Genomic DNA, 23672 nt, shown 5'->3' on the forward strand with positions numbered 1-23672 from the left:
GATGCGAGGCAGAGGGTAGGGAACCTTCGGACATGCTTTCTTTAGACCAGTGTAGTCTACACACATCCTCCATTTCCCACCTTTCTTTTTCACAAGCACAGGGTTGGCTAGCCATTCAGGATGGAATACTTCTTTGATGAACCCTGCAGCCATCAGCTTGTGGATCTCCTCGCCTATGGCTCTGCGCTTTTCTTCGTCGAATCGGCGCAGAGGCTGCTTCACGGGTCGGGCTCCAGCTCGGATATCCAGCGAGTGCTCGGCGACATCCCTCAGTATGCCAGGCATGTTCGAGGGACTCCACGCAAAAACCTCGGCGTTTGCGCGGAGAAAGTCGACGAGCACTGCTTCCTATTTGGGGTCGAGCTCGGAGCCGATCCGGACTTGCTTGGAGGCGTCGTTGCTGGGGTCGAGAGGGACAGACTTAACCGCCTCTGCGGGCTCGAAGTTGCCGGCGTGGCGCTTCGCATCTGGCACCTCCTTGGAGAGGCTCTCCAGGTCGGCGATGAGGGCCTCGGATTCAGCGAGGGCCTCAGCATACTCCATGCACTCCACGTCGCATTCGTACGCGTGTCGGTACATGGATCCGACGGTGATGACCCCATTGGGGCCCGACATCTTGAGCTTGAGGTAGGTGTAGTTAGGGACGGCCATGAACTTAGCGTAGCATGGTCTCCCCAGCACTGCGTGGTAGGTTCCTCGGAACCCGACCACCTCGAACGTGAGGGTTTCCTTTCGGAAGTTGGAGGGAGTCCCGAAGCAGATGGGCAGATCGAGTCGCCCAAGGGGTTGGACGCGCTTCCCAGGGATGATCCTGTGTAAGAGCGCCGCACCGGCCCGGATCGTGGACAGATCGATCTGCAAGAGCCCGAGGGTCTTGGCGTAGATGATGTTGAGGCTGCTGCCTCCGTCCATGAGGACCTTGGTAAGCCTGACGTTGCCGATGACAAGATCGACAACGAGCGGGTATTTCCCTGGGCTCAGCACGCGGTCGGGGTGGTCGCCTTGGTCGAAGGTGATGGGCTTGTCGGACCAGTCTAGGTAGACTGGCGCCGCCACCTTCACCGAGCAGACCTCCCGGCGCTCTTGCTTGCGGTGCCAAGCCGAGGCGTTCGCCACTTGCCCACCGTAGATCATGAAGCAGTCGTGGACCTCGGGGAACTCCTCTGCTTTGTGGCCCTCCTTCTTGTCGTTGTCATGGCATTTGCCACCTTCCGCTGGGGGCCCGGCCTTATGGAAGTAGCGCCGAAGCATGACGCACTCCTCAAGGGTGTGCTTGACGGGACCCTGATGATAGGGGCACGATTCCTTGAGCATCTTGCCGAACAGGTTTGCCCCTCCGGGAGGCTTCCGAGGGTTCCTGTGTTCGGCGGCGGCGACAAGATCTGCGTCGGCGGCGTTGCGTTTCGCTTGCGACTTCTTCTTGCCCTTCTTCTTCGTGCCGCGCTGAGCGGACGCCTCGGGGACGTCTTCCTGCTGGCGTCCCTGAGGCTGCTTGTCCTTCCGGAAGATGGCCTCGACCGCCTCCTGACCAGAGGCGAACTTGGTGGCGATGTCCATCAGCTCGCTCGCCCTGGTGGGAGTCTTGCAACCCAGCTTGCTCACCAGGTCACGGCAAGTGGTGCCGGCGAGGAACGCGTAGATGACATCTGAGTCGGTGATGTTGGGCAGCTCGGTGCGCTGCTTCGAAAATCGCCGGATATAGTCCCGCAGGGATTCTCCTGGCTGCTGGCGGCTGCTTCGGAGATCCCAGGAGTTCCCAGGGCGCACGTATGTGCCTTGGAAGTTGTCGGCGAAGGCTTTGACCAGGTCGTCCTAGTTGGAGATCTGCGCAGGAGGCAGATGCTCTAGCCAGGCTCGGGCGGCGTCGGAGAGGAACAGGGGGAGGTTGCGGATGATGAGGTTGTCATCGTCCGTTCCACCCAGCTGGAAGGCCAGCCGGTAGTCCGCGAGCCACAGTTCCGGCCTTGTTTCCCCCGAGTACTTGGTGATGGTAGTCGAGGCTCGGAACCGGGGCGAGAATGGCGCCCGTCGTATGGCCTAGCTAAAAGCTTGCGGACCGGGTGGTTCAGGCGAGGGACTCTGATCCTCCCCGCTGTCGTAGCATCCCCCACGCCTGGGGTGGTAGCCTCGGCGCACCTTCTCATCGAGGTGGGCTCGACGGTCGCGACGGTGGTGCTCGTTGCCGAGGCGACCTGGGGCTGCAGGCGTTACGTCCTGCGTGCGCCCGGTGTGGACCGAGGCCTCCCGCATGAATCAGGAAGTCGCAGCGCGATGCTCCGGGGGGTACCCCTGGCTTCGGGAGGCAGAGCTTTCGGCCCGTCGGACCGCGGCATCCTCCAGGAGATTCTTGAGCTCACCCTAGATACGCCGCCCCTCGGTGGTGGATGGCTCCGGCATTGCTCGAAGTAGTATTGCTGCTACAGCCAGGTTCTGGCCGACCCCACTGGAAGTTGGGGGCAGCCTTGCCCTGGCATCGTCAGCGATGCGGTGCTAGACGTCCTGGGCCAGATGACGCGCTTCTCCGGCTGGTGCTCGGCCTGCCCACTCCTGCCCGATGTTCTGCTGGAGCTGGACAAGTTGGCCTGCTTCCTCGTCGAGCCTGGCCTGCATCTCGCGGATTTGCTCGAGCTGTGTGTCCTGACCCCGCAGGAACTGGGACCACAACTAGCTCCCGAAGGATGTCAACGCGAGGCGCAGGCCTAGGGGGATCGCCGTCCTCCGGCATACCAAGGTGGTTGCCTTCGTCGAGACCCCCTAGATCGTCGTGGAAACATTCGCGACTTGGGCCACAGTCCTCGTCGCCGAGGCTGTGGCCACCATCGGAGTAATCGGAGAGGCAGTAGTCACATGCGGCCATGAAGTCTCGCATGGCACTGGGGTTACTGAGCCTGGAGTCGGGCTCGTCATCTTCCTCGGAACCCGGGGGCCCATAGGTCGAGACGGTCGTCAGTCGGTCCCAGGTTGACCACATATGGTACCCCAGAAGGTTAGGATATGCCTTTATGAAAGCGTCCACCAAAGCGGGGTCGCTTGGTGGGTCGAAGCTGAATCTAAAAGGCAGAGGGTGGAAAACGGACGATACCTCTTGATCGATGGGTGGTGACGAAGTCGCGTCGGGGACGGACTGCACCGTTATCTCAGGTACGGGGCTAACGCCCAGCAAGTCCTTCGCGAGCGTGCTGGCGTCATCCGTCTGCTTGGATTTGGCGTGTTGCGGGGAAACGACGCTAGTCTTCGTCTCAGACGCGAGGTCAACGCCCGACGTGTCCCCCGCTGGGGCGCCAGCGTCGTCGACTCGCTCGACAGCCAACGAGGTGCCGCCTCCTGCTTGGCCATGGTTGCCCCGCCTCCTCCTCCGTCGGCGGGGAAGGTGACGGGACAGACCCGGATGCTGCTCTTCCGCCACGCGGGGAAGACGTCGTTGATTCCGCCGCCGTCGGGCGGGCTGGCGGCCGTCGTTGTCGTTGTCGCGCGGCGGAGGAAGGAGTACCATGTCGTAGCTGCCGTCGAGGGACATGAACTCGAGACTCCCGAAACGGAGCAGCGTCCCAGGCTGGAGAGGTTGCTGGAGACTACCCATCTGGAGCTTGACGGGAAGCTGTTCGTCAACACGCAGCTGGCCCCTACCTGGCGCACCAACTGTCGGCGTTTCGACCCCGGGGGGTCCCTGGACCGACGAGTAAATTGTCGCTGCGTGTCCCAGCCCAGATGGGTCGGCGTGAGATGGAACACAAGGAGGAAAAAAGGGGGGAACCGCAGCTCGTGTTATCCCGCGCCTAGGGCGGATGCGCTTGCAGTAGGGGGTTACAAGCGTTCGCAAGGGAGAGAGAGAGAGAGAGAGAGAGAGAGACAGAGAGAGAGAGAGAGAGAGGGAGCCTGTCCGTCAGCCCGTTCTCCCGCGTGGCCACCTTCTCGTACGAGGGCCCTGGACCTTCCTTTTATAGATGTAAGGAGAGGGCCCAGGTGTACAATGGGGGGTGTAGCAACGTGCTAACGTGTCCAGCAGAGGGGAGTCGGAGCCCTATGTACATGCCGACGTGGCTGTCGGAGAGGTGTTAGTGCCTTATGCATGTGATGTTGTGGCCGTCGGAGGAGTGCTTGAGCCCTGTAGAAGCACAGCTGTCGGGGCTGTCGGGACCTTGCTGACGTCTCCTTGCTTCCGTAAGGGGCTGAGAACCGCCGTCGTCATGGGAGCACGCGGGGTGCCATCATTACTCGTTTACCGGGGCGAGCCAGATGGGACGCCGGTCTTGTTCCCCGTAGTCTGAGCTAGCTAGGGGTAGGGTAATGATGTGCCTCCCTGTAACGTGGTCGGTCCGAGCCCAAGGTCGGGCGAGGCGGTGACTCCTCCGAGGTCGAGGTTGAGTCCGAGCCTTGGGGTCGGGCGAGGTGGAGACCGTCTTCCGGGGTCGAGGTTGAGTCCGAGCCCTGGGGTCGGGCGAGTCGGAGACCGTCTTTCAAGGTCGAGGTTGAGTCCGAGCCCTGGGGTCGGGCGAGGCGGAGCTTCCTATGGCGCCTGAGGCTGGACTCGACTGCTGTCAGCCTCACCCTGGCGGGTGGCACAGCAGTTGGAGCAGGGCACGCGACGCTGTTTTCCTGTCAGGTCAGTCAGTGGAGGGGCGAAATGACTGCGGTCACTTCGGCCCTGTCGACTGAGGAACGCGCGTCAGGATAAGGTGTCAGGTGATCCTTGCATTGAATGCTCCTACGATATGGTGGGTTGGCGTGGCGATCTGGCCAAGGTTGCTTCACTGCGAAGCCTGCCCGAGCTGGGCCTCGGACGAGCCGAAGGTGTGCCCGTTGCTTGATGAGGCCCTCGGGCGAGGCGTGAATCCACCTGGGTCTACTGTTCCTGTCCGAGGCTGGGCTCGGGCGAGGCGAGACCGTGTCCCTTGAGTGGACGGAGCTTTGACCTGTATTGCGCCCATCAGGCCTTTGCAGCTTGTGCTGATGGTTTAGGGTTTAGGGTTTAGGAGTCTTGGGGGTACCCCTAATTATGGTCCCCGACAATATTCATTCACAACACAAAAAATGATTCAAGTACCATTTAATTTATAGCTTGTACAACATAGGCATAAACAACCACATAAACATCCATAGTTTAAGTCAAATCACCACAATCATAAGTATTATATGAAAAAGGAATCTTCGATAGTTGTCGCTCGAATTATTGGAGTTTTGCTCGCTACCTCTAAAAGGGTTACCGAAAACTAAATTTATAAATGCAATTCTAGCATCCTTCGAGCCCAACTACATAGGCCAAAATGTGCTATTAGCAACGATTAATCGTTGACATAGAAAGATCGAAAAATTTTACGAAAATAACAAGCACTGAACACATTTACTCTCCAGGTGTTGTATTCGCGCTAGTGGAGTATGGTAAATCTAAGGCCCTTGTGTTAGGGATCCCTGTGTGTAATGTATAAATGAAGTCAAATGAGCAAGCTTAGTTTGAATTGGTCAAGCTTAGATTCAATATACTATATTTTGCTAGTTTGAGTAAATTTTACTAAAATACATCAAGTAGGAGGATAAATGTCAAAACTTAGTTATAATTAGCCAAAATTAAAAATAACGCTCTACGTGTCACTAGTTTGAGTAGGTTTTTCTAAAATTCATCAAGCAAGAGGCCAATTGATCAAACTTAGTTTGCTCAAACTAAGTTTAGACTTTATGAAGAAAGAATACTATGTTTGACTAGTTCAGCTAGATTTTGCTAGAATCAATGTACTTAAAATGTATAGCTTGCATGGACTGCACAAGGTCCTAATGGTACCCGTCCCATTGCAGTAATGGTGGAAGTTGAAATTGTAGAAAGATAATGTTCATCCCCTACTGATGCAACGTTGCCGGCAAGTGCAATGCATCAACGCGTTGAGCATTCTTAAATACTTAGAATGGCAACAATTAGAAACTAGCCTTACATGAATCATGGTCTGTTGTTATGATATGAACAAAGCATAGTATTATTGTTATTCTATTTGGAATTTGTTTCATTGCCTTAGCTCCTCACGCAACCTTGTAACCTCCAACTCATGCTCTGACTGGCGACGACTGATAGCGCTAAATTGTTAGGAGGATGATGATCTTGATCTCCGAGATCTACCTCTCTAGAGTCAATAAGTATATGAAAATGGAGTACCTTCATAATGAATCAACAAAAACTTAGAACATAATTTTAGTACTTTCACATATAAAAAATTATCGTTGCAAAACTCACTTCTCTTAATTCTTAAAAAGCATTACTGTGTCATAAAAGATGTTGCAACATCATAAAAATGCTCATATAACAACGTATTAAGTATAATAAATATTGTGACGTCATAAAAATATTTGTGCGATAGCTTTAATTGCAAATATAACTCTAACAAAGATATCTCTACTACTAACTATTAAGGGCGGTGTGTAGACCGCCCCCGCCCCCGAAAACCACGCGCGCCTGCTCCACGGCAGCTCGACCCCGGTAGCCTGACCTCCGTATTCATCGCCGCCACAAACCGCCCCCAACCCCGCCCGCTCGACCTCCGTATTCGTCGCCGCCGCGCCGCAAACCGCCCACCAACCCCGCCCGACCAACCTCCGGAATCGTATCCACGGCGCGATTCGACTCCGCCGCGCGCTCCCTACGCGCGCGCGCCGCAATCCCCGTCGCGAACACCGCCCTCCTCCCCCGCTAATCACCACGCCGCGCACGCGCCGCCCGAGGTGCAGCCGTGCCATTCCCTCCCACCGGAGACCATGCCCTTCCCCACCGCGGCATGGCGTCCCCACCGGATCCGGCAGCCGCCCCCATCACGCGCGATGACCGTGCCCCCATCCCACATCTCCCTCCTCCCCTCCCATTCCCCGCCTTCTTCCCTCGCTCCTCCATCCACCAGTCCACAGCCCGCCGCTGGAGCCCAGCCCGGCCATAGCCTCGTGCCCCCTCCCCCACCGCCTCCGGCTGCTGGAGCCCAGCCCGGTCACGGCCTCGTGCCCCTCCGCCTCCGACAGGCACCACCATGGTCGTGCCCCCTCCGCCTCCAATAGGCACCACCACGGTCGTGCCCCCTCCGCCTCCACAGGCACCACCACGGTAGGAAGATGAAGACCCCAACGCCTCCGCCTGCATGTCTGTAAAGGGGTAAAATCCGCAAAACTCATCCGATTTCAATTCGATTCGCCTACGGTGCTCGCGACGGAGGGAATGGCGAACTCCTTCTCCTTCCCACCGATGAAGACGACGGAGATCGTGGAGGCGCTTCACAGCTACGGCATCTTCCTCGGCCTCTTCCTTGTTAGCATTGTCAGGTATGCCTCTGCCGCTCCCCCTCCCTAGCTGTCCTGTCTCACCAAGGGCAAATTCCGACGCCAGTCAAGTCAAGGCGGCGCTTCCCAAGGAGCCACCAGCCCATGACCCCATCCGTTGTATTCCTCGCTTCCACCGGCACCGCATCTGCTGTGGCAACGACTCCTCCATCGCACATGTCGTTGTCCCTGGAGGCGAAGCGATCTGGACTCGAATCTGTCTGTCGCCTCCGCCTCCTCCATCGCACGCCGACTCCGCCACTCCAGTCCATCCGCGCACATCCACCTCCACTGCCTGCCTCCGTTTGGTTTGACTTCTTCGACATCTGGGCGCTCTGCATCGTCGTCTTCTCGTAGATGGAGAGTGAGTGCCTTCCTTGCATCCTCCCTCTGCCCCTCGTTCCCCTGGACAGGCTCCATCCGTGTAGAGTACGGATCTCATCTCACCCGGTCCCGGTTCTAGCGACCTGATCTACACATTCTTGATGAAGATTTGGAGATCCAACAAGGAGGTTCATGTGTTTGCTTCCTGTGGATTCATGAGTTTGAGCTGGATAAAAGTCAGTTTGAGCTGGATAAAAGATAACTTATGTACATGTGTTTTCCCAACCGCGCCGGTGCCCATGCGCTTTTGCACCAAGGCCTCTGATCCTTTCTGGAGTTGCGTGCCTATAGCCTGAGTCTAGGAAAAATCATGTGCTAGCCCCTGTGATCTATAGTTAATTGCACTGGAGAAGGTGCCTGAATGTAGCTGGATAGAGGTGAAGAAGAAGCTGTACTCATTTGTTTCAGTTGATAACAAGAAACGATAGGTGGAGGAGCTGCAAGCATTGATTGGTGAATTTGTGACACAGATGAAAAATGAGGGCTATGTTCCTGACATAAGATCAGTTCTGTATGATATTGAAGAAGAGGAGAAGGAGAGGATTTTGCTTGGCCACAGTGAGAAGTTGGCTGTTGCTTTCGGGCTTATCAAGACTGGCAGTGGAGAGGCTATAAGGATCACAAAGAATCTCAGGCTTTGTGAGGACTGTCATTCAGTCACCAAGTTCATCTCCAAATTCACAGATCGGGAGATTGTTGTGAGGGACGTGAACAGATTTCACCACTTCAGGAATGGAGTTTGCTCGTGCAGAGATTATTGGTGATGATGATGCAAACTCCTTGTTTTAGTTACCTTCACTGATTATACTGGATGATAACTGAAAGTAGGAGCTGTTGTTTCTTCAAACCATTGTGTACAGCCTAACATATTTCATTAGCCTAGGCATGGTGATAGCTTTTCAGGAGGGGCATCAGATTGATCAACTAATCTAGAGAAAAGTGGAACTCATACCTGACAAACAGTTTTGACACACTTGTGAAGATGCCTCTTTTTTACATGTAAAGAGATCGAACTCGAGACTGATAGGTTGATTATGATGCTTAGTATCTATGCCTCGTTTATATGACTGTGACTCGGGGCACAACTATGGAGAGGGTTGGCAAAGCACCAACCTCCATCCTTCTCGACGCTCTCCTGGAAGACTACAGCCAGGTACGCTGCCCATCCTTTAGTAGCACGCAAGATCCAGTACTTTACTATTAGTGGTGCTCTCGCAGTAGTAAAGGGGATTTGCAATGTCCAGTACTATTAATGGCGCTCTCTCAGTGATAGCTTTTTTATTTGCATCTTCCATCAATAGTTGTGTTCTGGTGTCATACCGTCATAAAAAACAGGAATGAACTCTGACCTCTCTCAGGGCTTAAAGTTTGACACAACTAGATCAATTTCAGATCATCTATCTTTCTTGAGTCATTGTTTGTTTTATTGAATTTAGAATCAGCATCGTCACAGTCAGTAGCCCAAAATCACGTCGCAAACCTCACCGTCACACTTAATCATGTGCTTCTCAATTCTACGTTTTCCATTTTTTCATACTGAAACCTAGGTGGATGTTTTCTTTATTTCAATTGGGTAATGGAGGTGGATAATGTTGGTATGGGTTGTTCATTTTTTTCACTACGATTCTAGATAGTAGTTCTAATTACAGGTGAGGACCTCAGGATGATTTATGTCCGAGCAATAAGTACAGTGCCTCTAATGGTCATTTCATTAGATTTATTATATGCAAAAATAATAGAGAAAAATTTAACTGCAAGGTTCGATTAGTAAACATAATAGAGAAGAATTTTTGCTGATTACTTTGCCGTTGATTTTGTATAAACTGAACCAATGAAAATAAGTTGTGTACAAGTGCATTCCACTATCACCATTTTGTATCTAATTTTATAACAACTGTGATCTATTTCCAACGGTGATAATTAATAAGTCGTTTTTCTCACTACGTTTCTAAATAGTAGTTCTGATTACAAGTGAGGAACTCAGGATGATTTATGTCCCAGCAATAAGCAATAAGTATAGTGCCTCTAATGATCATTTCATTAGATTTATTATATGCAAAAATTATAAAGAACAAGGTTCATTAAAAAGATTTTTTGTTTTGTTGATTACTTGTCGTTTATTATTAGCTATTTATGTGCATCTGTAAGAACGTGGGCGTTCACATCCTCCGTTCCTTGTACATCGTGATCCGAGTCGAGGAGATCCTGAAGCCACTTGTGGAAATCAAGGATTCCTATTTATTTAGTGAGACATTTGCAGTTCATTTTGTCTGAATTAAACAACATTTGCAGTTGAGGTTAACTGAAATACGTGATTTTGTATAAACTGAACCGATGAAAACCAATTTTATTAGGCTACTTAGTAGCAGGGATATAAATTAATATAAAGAATGGAAGTTGTTAACTTCTATTCTGAAACTTCTTGTAGTTATCTAATGCGCTGGCTGGCAGATCTAGGAAGAATATGTAAATCTGAAATTTTCTGTGAGAGCATGAGGGGAAGCGTCCTATGTAGCTAAATACTTTTTTCTTCTCTATTTCAGTTCTTCTAGCAGTTGAACTTTTCTAATTGAAGCTGCAAAAGGAACTTCGATAGATCAGCATTACGAGGCACAGTTCTGGTTGATTTCCCCACTTAAGGTGCGCGAACTCTGTAATCCTTGGTTTTTTTCCGACCATGAATCAGCTGAATTGTTATTTTTTTATCATGTATTGTTAGGTAAAGTAATCATGCCCATACCATTTAGGTTATTCTTAGCATGCCCATACCATTTAGATTTCATTTTTTCGACCATGATTCAGCTAAAATTTCCTAATAAAACTATGGTGTTACTGTCATGGATGCATTTTCCTGTTAAAGAAAAAAAGATAATACATTATTACAAAAACAACTTGAAAGGGAAGCATGCAGCGTTCTTATATGAGATGTGCAAGTTCTACAGAGATTGGCATGCCAATTCTGATGGTTTTCATGGTATTTGAAATTAATAATATACTACTGTTATATGCTTTTGCCAATTACCATCAAATATGAGAAGAACCACACTTCTGACAGAAAATCGCTTTCTGTTCAGGAATTTTCCTTCATGATCCTGTGAGCTTCACTGCCGTACTTCATCCAGAGTACTTCACATTCAAGAAGGGTGTGGTGAGAGTAGAGACCAGGGCATTTGCACTGGCCACACTTTGATGGATCAGGGATTGAAAAAGTATGTTTTTTTCTCTGAGTAACTCATAAAAGATTGACCCGTCTGATGTTTTTTAGTTTCAGCATTCTTACATACACATTGATATGACATAAATCTCACCAAATTACTTTATAACTCTTGGAGTAAGCAAACCAAGGCAAAAGTTGCCCCACATGATCTATATGTTTCAGCAGATTTCACACTTGTTTCTTCTTGTTCCTCCTATGCTGCAGGTGGAATTCAGAGAAGCCATGGTCAGGGTATAAACCGATTTCTGTTGCATGGACGGTTGATGTGCCAAAGGTCATCAGCATTATAAAGAAGCTGCTCATGGCACCATGAGCAAAGTACAACCATTTAACGACTTGTCGACATCAGCGCTCTCTGATGTCCAAGAAAATTTGACGAGTACAGACCCTCTTTCTCAGCTGCACTGTAATTAGTTCCTGGACGTAGGATGGTTCCTATTCCTCCAATAGTAAGAGGAACCTTTCATTGTGAAAGGTCATGCAGCAGTCTCGAATACCATGAAGCAAATTCTGGCATACGACATCATGTCTCACACATTTGTATCAATACATTTCGAACCAATAAAGTTTCCCTCACTCTTTACTGTGCACTTTTCTCAAAGATCACAATCTTGTTGTAATGTGCCTCTCATGTAAAGCAAATTAGTGCCAACAAGGCATATGATAATTTTGATACAACATTCTTCTGTCTGACACTACTTTCTGATCAGTTATTTTTCTCATTTTCATTGTCAATGTAGATAGATATTACAGAGCGCTTTAATTGTAACCGGCGACAGATCACAAGAGTTGCATAACTCAGATATTCAGATAGGCTACCAGATAACGCAATCACACATTTTTCTCTAATACATCTGACAATCCAGTCGACAGATAACACATTAACATCCTTTTGCAATTACCATTAGTAAACATTTTTTTTGAAACCGCCGGCAGGACTCTGCATTGCCTGTACTACTATAGAAGGGTGTTTCTCAAAAACAAAGTACACAATATTTAAGGGAGAATAAAAGAACTTAGCCAAGGATGGTTTGGCCAAGGTGAGCCACTCGAAGCACAAACTTGGCAAAAGGCGCCTAAATTGTACCAGAAGTCTTGCTTCATCTTTTATTTTTCGCGAAGAGAATGTGTGGTGGCATGGCTATTATGCATAAAATTCACATAAAAGTAAATTCAACTTCAAGCATGAATAGAAAGTAACATATGAGCAATTCTATGTCCCTACCTCATCAAATATGACTGTGCCATCGCAACACACGGGCACTGTACTATGTAGAGATGAAATAGCTAGATTAAGATAACAAAATTTATACATGACTAGGATCACAAATGGATTACAAAACATTTTCTAATAACAGTATAACACACATATATAACTTGTCGTGATATTATATATTTCCGTTGCAACGCACGGGCACTCACCTAGTAAGTATAATAAAACCATACGATATCTTACTAAATGCAAATAAATATTATCACATTATCGAAAACACTTATCACATTATCAACGTTATCAAAAACAGTTACGTGACAGATTATTCATTACAAATATAACTCTAACGAAACTCTCATGGAGATCTCATAGAACCTTCGTAGAGATCTCAATAAAGAAACTTATGTAACAACTTTTTAAATACAAATAGAGCTCTAACGAAATTCCCACACAGACACTTATATGGTAAATAAAACTCTTGGTGTGTTTGATTGGACATATAAGAAGGGATGAAAGAGGACGGCCACAATTTCTATAATGTTTGGTTGAGAGTCTATAATGTTTGGTTGAGAGTCAAGTGAGGTCGAGATAAACACCGGATTAATTTTTTGGTGGCGGCGTGATCCAAAAAATTGAGGGGACGGTGTTGTCCCTGCCCCGTCCTACTTTGACCTCAAACCAAACACACCCTTAAAGGACACTTAGGGTTGTCTGGGAGGGCTCCCAAACTGGCTTGGGCTCCGGCTCTTAGAGGAGCCCTCTCAAATAGTCTAAAAAAAGAGCTCCCAACAAAGAGTAACGAGAAGCTAGAAACAATTTTTATAGAGAGGATACAGAGCCAAAAAAAATTGGCTTCTAGCGGCTCCTCTTCTCACTCCCTTTCTCTCGCTTTAAGAGAAACTGTTCTATCAAACGACTTGTTAAAAAACACTGACTCCTATAGAAAAATTGTTCTTAAGAGAAGTCAGAGCGGAGTCATTTTTAGAGCGGCTTCGGCCGTGCCAAACAGGAACTTATATGTCATTTTATCTAACAAAAACTCCCAATTAGTGAGCTCTTGCATCAATAACTTTAGCTCTAGTTCCTGTGAAAAAATAGCTTCTTACGAAAATCAGCAGAGCAGACCCGTTGATAATTTTTTTAAGGAGATGTTGAAGGAGACTTTGGCCTTGTTTAGTATAGCCGCTGCTTATTTAAAAGAACAGTTTATCTCATAAAATACTAGCGTCCTGTTGGTACGGGCCTTTGAAAGAGTCCTCCCGGTTTATCTAACAAAACTCCCACACAAACACTTACATAGCAGCTTATTAAACACTCTCTCTGTTCTAAATTAAAATTTATTTTAATCTTTTAATAGTTTATACATTAATTAATATGTGTTATATATATATGTTTAAATTCATTATCATCAATTTGAATATATATATATATAAAGTAATTGCTAGAACGACTACTAATTTAGAACTACTAATTTAGAACGGAAAGAATACAAGGCAAATGAGAAATCCCACTATGCAAATGAAAACTCCCACTGGCCGTAGGATCTATCGGGCTCGGCAGTATGTTTGAGTTTTCACAATCAGGTTATGTAAGCTACAGATCAAAACCCATAAGCACATCAAACAGACAGAGAACAGAGCACAACATAATGTTATGTACATATTATTCAAATGTTGTCGATTAAAAAGCGTATACAGCTGGTGATAACGTTGCTACATCCAAATAGCGTGTAGCATGCCTAGCAAGCCAAACATATTACCTTACAGCAAGCATCCCATTGCCGCTTCACACATCTTTGCTGCCTTCGATACATAAACAGCACAAATGGATTACTAGCAGGGATTATAGTTCTACAATATATGGAATCACGATTATCACCGCTGACCAGAGTCTACTCCTTCGAGGCGTGGACTGCGGACACGGTAGAGACCATGGAATCGACGCCGCACTTGTTGCGAACGTTGGAACCCCTGCATATCTTGTAGTATCCGTTCTCCCCCCAGTTCTCGCCCCACGAGTTCTTGATGATCCAGTAAGGCTTGTCCTTCAGGCGAATGGGGGCGAAACCAGAAGCACCATATCCAACAAGGAGAACACCATGGTCAAGGTGCCTGCCACAGATGTATGGGCATGACACGCCTCCGATGTATGTCTGCATGTAGGCAGCATTGATGCCGACTGCGTGGAACAGAGAAATTGCATCAACTGACTGTTCTATGTATTTTGATAAGGTGGTCAGATCTATTGGGGCAAAAGATTCTTTCGGTCTTTTTTACTTACTTGCCAATGGCCCATGTTTGATGAGGTTAGCAGAAATTTGAGCCTCGTCCACAGACACAACACTGAAGTTCTGAACTGAAGCAACAATCTTGGACTTGTCAAACTTGCATTTGCCATCACTCCCAGTGTAAGGGTAATCCTTCTCACTCTCAAGGCCACCGGCCTTCTGGAGATAACTGAATGCCGTCGTCATTAGCCCACCATTGCAACCCGAATCACATGAATCAGGCTCCGATGAATCACACTGCAACATTCACAACAGGAATGGGGGATAGTAAGTTTGAATTAATGTGAGCTAAATAAGGTAACAGTTAACTTCAAGACAACTATGCAAATCCTACTGTCCAAAACCTACAAATATATGGGTCCCGTCTCATGGCATTAGCTTCACACATGTGCAATACTCATGCACTGCAAAATCACTGTCACATTCAAGATAAATTAGCAAAAGCCTCATGCAAAATGAAAAATTTACATCACTGGATCAGATATTGGTTATATGATATCATAGTTATTAAGGCGGTACGATGAGATGTGGCGAGCCACCCTTTTGAGTCGACTACGCGACACCTAGGCAATCATAAGGCGAGGTGAGGCAACGCCATAAGAATATGAACTTCAGTACTGCATTGTGGAGAAGGTACGAAAACGAAAAGAAAAAATAGAAGGGGAAGAAACTCAGGAAGTCCAGTCCAAAAGACCACCTAACAACCCATATAACCTTCCCTAAGCACGACCTAGTGATGTCACTCTCCGGAGACCCTTCCATCAGGTGCCACCTCTCTCCCTCCCTCCTCCCCCTTTCTTTATACATCCCCCTACCCCCTCCCGTTCACATCTGTTGCTGCCGCCATCACCTCTCCTCCAGTCCTTGCCGCTTCCCCTCCCCTTCCCCCATGCTGGTGCCGCCCCCTTGCGATGACTTGAAAACCATGTACAGTGAAATTGCATCTTGCTGATGAATGTAGCGATAGTCTATGCATATAACGATGATTCAAAAACTTTGCATTCAAAATAGCCAAATAATGTTCCAGAAGATTGTCAAAAACGCCTACCCAGGCTGAATAATGGATGGTTATTACAATAGTAAGCCAACTCATTGCAATCCCATGTTCCTAGGAGCAAGCCCCACTCAGATAGTCAGCTGTTCAAGAACAAACCTAACTATAGAACTGACACATGAGAAATGAAATGTCAAATCCTAGGATGTACAATATTATCACCATGCTTTTGTTCAAATTATACCCCACTGTTCGGAACTTATGAAGTCAGATTCCACAAGGCCCCGAAGGCTCACAGGTTCCGAACCATAAGAGCTTAGTTGTGAAGACAAGATGTATGATCTACAAAGACTATAACTCTATAAGACATACAAATAACGCCAGCAGCTCCATGGTCAAGTGAATCAACCTACTCTATCAGTAAACTAAGACAGTAATTTGTTATCCAAACTTGAATCACTGTGGATTCACCCCTCAAGGAGTAAGCAACTCCAAGAGCCTCACTATATCCTTATGTCAATTAGATCTCCAAATATTGTTATCATCTATTCCTTATTTCTAGCTAGCTAGACAAAGATGGAGAACGGGCAGGCAACCACAAAGTGTGCAGAAGATGATGAAAGGTGAGTTTTAAAAAAGATGGTCGGAGATGCTCTACCATCTCAATATTGTACCACTCTTTTAGCCGCTAATTTTATTTTGAAAAATTATCATGAAACCTTTCCATTCTTCCAAACCCCCGTTTTCCTACTCAGACTCACGGTAGGTGCACCACTGCCCAATCGGAAAGGAGGAAAATAGGAAAAGGACATCACACTAGCTTACAAAACATGGGCTATGGCCGGAAACCCAGCCTTCCTAGCACATGTGACCATGAACCAATCCCATAAAAAAGTACGATAATAGTAAGAAAACTATGAATTTAATCTATGGATGAAAGAAAAGGGCAGTTTCCTTCCTCACCTCGTGGTCACAGTCGACGAACTGCTGCTCCGAAAGCACCTCCAGCTTGCCAGTTGCGAGGTAGTGCGCACCCTCCAGCGCTCCAGACGCGCTGAACGACCAGCACGACCCGCACGAACCCTAAACAACAGCCGGGGAAAGGAAATTTAGGACCCAAACAGATCGCTGAGTACTATGAAAGAACTGCTCCGATCTGTGGATCCATGGTCAACAGATTGGAAACCGACCTGGTTCTTGACGGGGCCGACGGCGCCGTGGTCCCTCCAGTCGAAATCGTCGGGGAGACCATCGGTGGGGAGCACGGGCGCCTCGTGCGCCGACTCCCCGAGTTCTCTGAGGAGAGCGCGCCGGGACTTGCGGAGGCCGAGGTAGGTCCGGCGGAACTCTGCCGGCGTGAGGTCGGAGAACTTAGTGACGCCGTGCTCCGCCGACGGGTCCAGCAGCTGGTGCCGGCGCGCGCGGCGCAGGTTGGCCTTGAAAACGGACAGCCGGTACGCGTGCTCGTCGGCGTCCTTGTAGGACTTGCCGAACCGCTGCACGAAGCTCAGGAAGTGGGACTCCGCGTTCAGCTCCAGATCGTTGTCATCTCCACCGGGAACCACCTGCCGGATCAGCGGGTCCTCCGCGTCGACGGCGGCGGCAACCGCGGCGGCCGACGCGAGAGAGAGGAGGAGGAGAACGCGATGAGCCATCGGGGGATTCCTTGCTTGTCTGGTTTGGATTGGGTTGCTTGGTTTCGGTTCCCTTCTCCCCCGCTACTGTCACTTTATACTAGGAAGTAGTTGTTGTTTAGATATTTTTTTGGAGGCTTCATAAACCTCTAGATGGTGCGATTTTTCGTGTAAACCCCCAATTATAGTGATAATATCAACCGCGCTCCAAAGATATTTTGTGATGATCCGATCACAGGGGATAAGGGGCTACATGGGGGCACGGCCGTCCCCTAGCAGCCCACACTACATGGCGGTTTCTTTTTCTCACCCCTTGTTGTTGGCGTTCACCTCTAAACACTTTTCATTTTTGTTTTCCGTGCACCTTAGTAATCGTTAGTTAGAAGAAATTTGATAATAGATAATGAGTAGGTATCGAAAATGTTGGGAACTTGTTCTTAAATGCTTCGAATTAAGAATAAGGCAACATAAAATATTAATGGTTAGGGGTCTTCGTCCTTCGAATCATTATTTCTCATAGGATATAATGATCTTCAGACGAAGGTCATGAAGCACGTACCTTCATCATCATATTATATATTAATGAAAAAAGAAGCATATGAAACATGAGGAGTAAAATGAATAGTTATATAACATCATTAATATATCTTTTTTATATCATTATAAATGAACATGAATTACATTGAATTGTATTTGTACCTTCGGCTTGACAGAAGGCAAAGGTCCAAGCGTGACGTACGAGTGAATACAATCCAGCGTGAACAGTACAGAGGTACTGTTCACCTATTTATAGGCACAGGACGCAGCCCGGTCAGAATTACATTTATGTCCTTGGCAATTAGTTACAACCATGACACAAATTATCATGGACCGATTGGTCTTTTCCTCTTTAAGTCGGTGCAGCCCTTCGTCTCAAGGCATGTCGCTATGCCGAAGCTCCCTGGATGGTAGCTTCGGCATGTACCTTCGCGTTGTATGTACTGATCTTCCGAAGATGTTTCTTCTTAAAGGACCTTTGGCGATGAAGTAGTCTCCCAACAATAGCTCCTTCGCGGTGCTAGATCGTTTTTTGTAACGAGCTTGATCCGTGAAAAATCTCCAAGGCTTCGGAATGCCGTAGATCCAAAAAACACCTTCCCTGAGCTCGTTGTCAAGAAACGATTAAAATATTCCAAGCACGAGGTGGCCCACCATGCGGCGGGTACGCACGGTCTGGCGATTCGCCTCCCAAGCGTCGAGTGGTCCACCGTTCAGCGGGTGCGGGTAACTGTTCAGCGGGTGCAGGCAACTTGGCCATTCACCTTCCCACCTGCAGCACTATATAAAACAGAGAGGTAGGTGTGAAGTTACCACAACATTCATTGTCATTGCAGTGTTGTGCTGTTGAAAAATTTAACCATAGTCGAAGCTTTTTCACTGCATTCTTGAGCAAACCATCATCTTTAATTAGCTTCGTCAAAAGAGGGAGCTTCGTCAAAAAACTGTAAAAAACATCAGCTTCGTAAAAACTGCAAAAAAATTCATCATCAGATGGCCAGAGTACGCTCGACTGCAAGGGTGATCCGTGAAGGAGAGGAGGCCAAAGCCACCGAGACAACCCCGATCTCCAAAGTCATGAGACAATCGGGATTAGTTGTGACGGAGGGGGCCATTGATGAAGGTGCACCTACTGCTGAAGCTGAACAAGCTGATATCGAGGAAGAAAATGTTGATGAAGAAGAGGAAGACTATAACACTCTGATCCCAACAAAACCCAGCCACTTGGATTTTGAAAAATCTACTGTGTCTGAGGCCGACGTGCCCATGATGATGAAGCTGGGTTACTTCGGAGAAGCTGAGAAGAAGCTTATTCATTTTGCCGGAGAAGAAACCACTCCTAAGCTGAAAGATGACGAAGTAGTAGTTTTCAAAAGCTTTTTCAGAGCAGGATTGTGGTTTCCGCTTCACGAGATGATTGGAGAAGTTTTGGATAATTATGAAATCTATCTTCATCAGCTGACCTCTAACGTTATCGTTAGGCTCAGCGTCTTCATCTGGGCCCTTCGAAGCCAAGGAATGGACCCAAATGCTGAAGCTTTCTGCCGAGTGCATGAATTGCATTACCAAACGAAGGCCAGAGAAGACGGGTTACATGAAAATTTCAGTTGTTATAACTTCATGTATCACAAGGATACGAAGGCTCCGGTGCTCAGCTATCGTACCAAGTGGCCAATCGACTGGAAAAGTGAGTGGTTCTATATCAAGGCCGATGAGAAGAAGAGGGAGAAGTTGAAGACGATGGTCATGAGCCCACTGAGTTTAAGCTTCGGACTGACTAGGCCCCTGTGCCGCATGACGTCGGGGTCACCATGCCAACAAGCTATAGCAGAATTCAGGGTGGTGGCTGAACAGATCAGCACTAGAGATCTAGTGTAAGAATACCTGGCCAACAGGGTATCTCCAACATTGAGTGAATGGAGTATGCCGAAGCTGAAGGGAACAAGGAAGAAGAATGAACTTGTTCGATTGCCCTATCGCTTCAAATTTGAGAAACAATTCAAAGAGCTTTGCCAAGAGTGGTTGTAAATGATTGAGACTATGTGCAACGAAATTTTGGGCAATTATACTAAAAAAGAAGACCAACTGATGACTGCAGCCTTCGGCACCCGACCAAAACGAAGGTTGAATCGGGTAATGGATGCTTTGAACTTTGAATGCCCTAACTATGAACAACTAAGCAAGGGTACCGAAGGGCCAAAGAGAAAAAGGGTTGTCAGCGTTCTGAGCAGACATGCTGCTAGGATGGTAAAAGAAGACGAAAAAACTTTGAAAAAGAGAAAATCCAGTCCTGAGCCGAAGATGGCAACCTAAAAAACTTTGAAAAAACTAAGCTTGACGGAGACTGATGAAGCTGCTGCATAAAGCTTTAGAGACATTTGAATTATCTTTGTAAAAGATATTGTAATTTAGGAACCAAACATTACTCTGTAAATTTGTCCATACCTTGTAGTATATTTTTACCTTTTCATCCGTGTGTGAATTGCTTTGATGTGGACGAAACTTGTATCTTTTGAGCCGAAGGCGAAAAATACCTTCCCTTCTTTTCGTTCACAACAAAGCATATCTTTGCTTCTTTATACTCATCGAAGCCTTGTCATCAAACCGAAGCATCTGTTTGTACTCTATGTTATGATGATGATGATCCTACAAATGTTTAAATGAATGTGTATGAATGCAATGAATGATGTGATGTAATGTGCAAATGAATGTCCAAGCACACGCACATGAAGCCACACCCAGACTCTGCATCCCCTTAGGAACGTCTTTTGAGCTTCTTCACCTTCTATTTCGGTGGTATAAATTCTGCATCCCCTTAGAAACATCTTTTGAACTTCTTCGCCTTCTATTTCGGCGGTATAAGTTCTGCATCCCCTTAGGAACAACTTTTGAACTTCTTCGCCTTCTATTTCAGCGGTATTTGGCTCTATATTCTCTTAGGAACGACTTTTGAGCAGAAAACTTACGCTGCACTCCCTTAGGAATGACTTTTTGTAGCTTCGTCATGCTCTGCATCCCCTTGGGGATGACTTTTGAGCTCCTCCCTATTTTTCCTCTTTTTTTCTCTGCACTCGATGGTGCGTGTTCAGATTTTACATTTTACATCTTTTTGGGGGATTTGGCTCTCGTGGAGCTAAATAAGAAAGGAAAAATTACAAGATATGGCCCCATTAAAAACCTTTCTTCCCTTTGGAAAGGAAAAGGGTGCCATAGAAAAAATGAAAAAAGATTACATCAAATTACACGTAATATCGCTGAAGCTCATCCGCATTCCAAGATCTGGGTATGTCGTTGTCGTCCATATCCTTCAATCTGTAAGAACCGGGCCTCGACGAAGATACCACCAGAAAAGGTCCTTCCCATTTCAGCTGCAACTTGCCTATTGTGTCCGGATTGGCTACTCTCCGAAGCACCAGATGCCCTGGTTTAATATTTTTCAACCGAACCTTTCTGTCACGCCATTTTATTGTTTTGGCTTGATATTTATTGATGTTCTCCACAGCCTGAAGTCTGGTCCCCTCGATAGTATCTTTTGCTATGTGATAATCAGCTTCGTCTTCTGCCGAAGCCGCTGTTCTTATTGACCCTGCTTTAGCTTCTTCTGGAGTTATAGCTTCGTCACCAAATAATAGTTTAAAAGGTGTAAAACCTATTGATATTGAGGTGGTTGTATTATGGCTCCACACTACTTTAATCAACTCATCTGGTCACTTTACTCTGGGTGGATTGAAGATTAGCTTCATTATTCCCGTCATTATAATGCCATTTGCTTTTTCTACTAGCCCGTTTGACTCCGGATGCCTAACTGATGCAAAATGAATCTTTATGACAATTTGGTCACAGAAATCCTTGAACGTTTCGGCGTCAAACTGTGTTCCATTGTCCACAGTTATAGCCTTCGGCACGCCGAAGCGACAAACAATATGTTGCCAGAAGAATTTCTGGACTGTAACGAAAGTTATTGTAGCTAGAGGCTTTGCTTCAATCCACTTAGAAAAATATTCTACAGCCACCACAACATATTTCAAATTATCTTGCACTGGTGGAAGTGGACCTAACAAATACAGGCCCCATCTTTGCAATGGCCAAGTAGGATGTATTAGCTGGGTGAGAGATGAAGGTTGTTTCTGGTCTCTTGCACATTTTTGACAATTTTCACATATTTGAACTAGCTTTACTGCATCCGAAGCTGCCTTCGGCCAGTAAAATCCTTGTCTAAACACTTTTCCCAGCAAGGGCCTAGACCCAATATGAGATCCACACAGACCTGCATGTATCTCCTTCATTAATTCAATATCTTCAGCTCTGGATAAACACTTGAGGAGTGGAGAACAGACTCCATGTTTATATAATTCCCCTTCTATTATCACATACGGTGTTGTCCTTGCTTCCATTCTCTTATTATAAGCTTCGTCATCCGAAAGACAATTACCTTGAGGAAAGATATAATTTCAGTCCTCCAATCTTCACTATATACTGGGGAAATTGCAAGAACTGCTCTCTCCATAAGTTCAACCAAAGGTGTTTTTATTGTTTCAAAAAATACTTCCAAAGGTAGAGGGAGCCCCTATGCCGCTGATTTGGCTAGCAGATCTGCATGCTCATTCTCTCCTCTTGGAATATTTTTGACAGAAAAACCTTCGAAAGAAGCCTCCAACCTCAAAGGGAAATGTGCCCTTGGGCAATTTCTATAATGTTTTGGTGATTAAGTGCCCAACACATTTAATTAAGTTCTTATGTGCTAAATAAAGTGAGAAGTGCAAATCAAGGAAAAAGGTATGTTTCTAGACTTGGTAAATTGTTTTATGTACTAACATGATTATCCAAGTGCTAGAAACAGTGACTAAAGAAGAGAGGAAAAGGGAAGGACTTGGCTCTGTGCAGCCAAGCTTCAGCTCGGTCTGGCACACCGGACTGTCCGGTGGTGCACCGTACAGTGTCCGGTGGTGCAGGCTGGTTCGCGGTGAACTCGCCGCTCTCGGGATTCGACGGCGGCGTACGACTATAATTCACCGGACTGTCCGGTGGTGCACTGGACTGTCCGGTGAGCGAACATCGCCAGCGCCAATGGTCGACCGCGAAATCTGCGGGTGATGCGTGGCAGCTCCAACGGTCGGTGGGGGGCACCGGACTGTCCGGTGCGCCAACGAGCCCAGAGCTGCAACGGTCGTTTGTGCCCGATTTGGAAGGAAATCCCGCACCGGACAGGCTATAGTAGTTGTCCGGTGGCGCACCGGACTGTCTGGTGCGCCACTCGACAGAAGGCAAGGATGGCCTTCCAAGTTTGTCTCCAACGGCTCCTAGCTGCCTTGGGGCTATAAAAGGGAACCCTAGGCGCATGGAGGATATACCCAAGCATTCACTAAGCATTCTAAGACTCACGCACTCCGCCTCCGCGCAATTGATCGACTGTGTTAGTGGTTTGAGCTCCGTTTGAGTCGTGAACTCACTATGCTATGTTTCGAGCTCAAGTCTTGGCTTGTGTGCGTGTGTGTGCTGCGGATTTGTGTCTTGTGTGTGTTGCTCTTCCCAACCTTACTCCGTGCTTTCTTTGTGATCTCTATTGTAAGGGCGAGAGGCTCCAATTTGTGGAGATTCCTCGCACACGGGAACAATACTCTAAAGTAAACACTGTGGTATTCAAGTTGATCATTGGATCACTCGAAAGGGGTTGAGTGCAACCCTCGTCCATTGGGACGCCACAACATGGAAGTAGGCAAGTGCTACTTGCCCGAACCGCGGGATAAAAATCGCGTGTCTTGTCTTGCTTTCTCTGTGATTGTTGTGTTCACAAGAACTCGCTTCAAGCTACTTAGCTGTACTAACACTTATAACTAATTTTTGTGGCTATTAGTGTTTGATTTTTACAGGTACCATCCGTAGGGGATGAAGATTATGATGCAGACGAAGTCGCCCAAATCCGGCACTTTAATTCCCAAGCAACTACTATACTCCTCACCTCTCTAATTCGAGAGGAGTATAATAAGGTGCAAGGGTTGAAGAGTGCCAAAGAAATTTGGGACGTACTCAAGACCACACACGAAGGAGATGAGGTGACCAAGATCACCAAGCGGGAAACGATCGAGGGGGAGCTCGGTCGGTTCATGCTCAACCAAGGA

General features: G+C 47.4%; 1 protein-coding gene and 1 long non-coding RNA gene across 2 annotated transcripts; one reads left to right on the plus strand and one right to left on the minus strand.

The window, feature by feature from the left end:
• The first annotated feature begins 10560 nt into the window (after window positions 1–10560).
• Window positions 10561–11478, plus strand: LOC103627140 (uncharacterized). Its single transcript, XR_553408.1, has 3 exons — window positions 10561–10645; window positions 10746–10880; window positions 11093–11478. It is a non-coding gene; the product is annotated as an uncharacterized lncRNA (long non-coding RNA).
• Window positions 11479–13757: 2279 nt separating this feature from the next.
• LOC542701 (cysteine protease 1) lies at window positions 13758–17097 on the minus strand. The gene is made up of 4 exons (NM_001371648.1): window positions 16573–17097; window positions 16346–16465; window positions 14382–14625; window positions 13758–14279 (listed from the first exon to the last, which is right to left on the minus strand). The coding sequence occupies exons 1-4, from the start codon at window positions 17035–17037 to the stop codon at window positions 13993–13995; spliced, it is 1116 nt and encodes a 371-aa protein (NP_001358577.1). The 5' UTR covers window positions 17038–17097; the 3' UTR covers window positions 13758–13992.
• Between the last annotated feature and the right edge of the window lie 6575 nt (window positions 17098–23672).

The sequence above is a fragment of the Zea mays genome, chromosome 5 (genome assembly GCF_902167145.1).
Source record: "Zea mays cultivar B73 chromosome 5, Zm-B73-REFERENCE-NAM-5.0, whole genome shotgun sequence".
NCBI classification, from domain to species: domain Eukaryota; kingdom Viridiplantae; phylum Streptophyta; class Magnoliopsida; order Poales; family Poaceae; genus Zea; species Zea mays.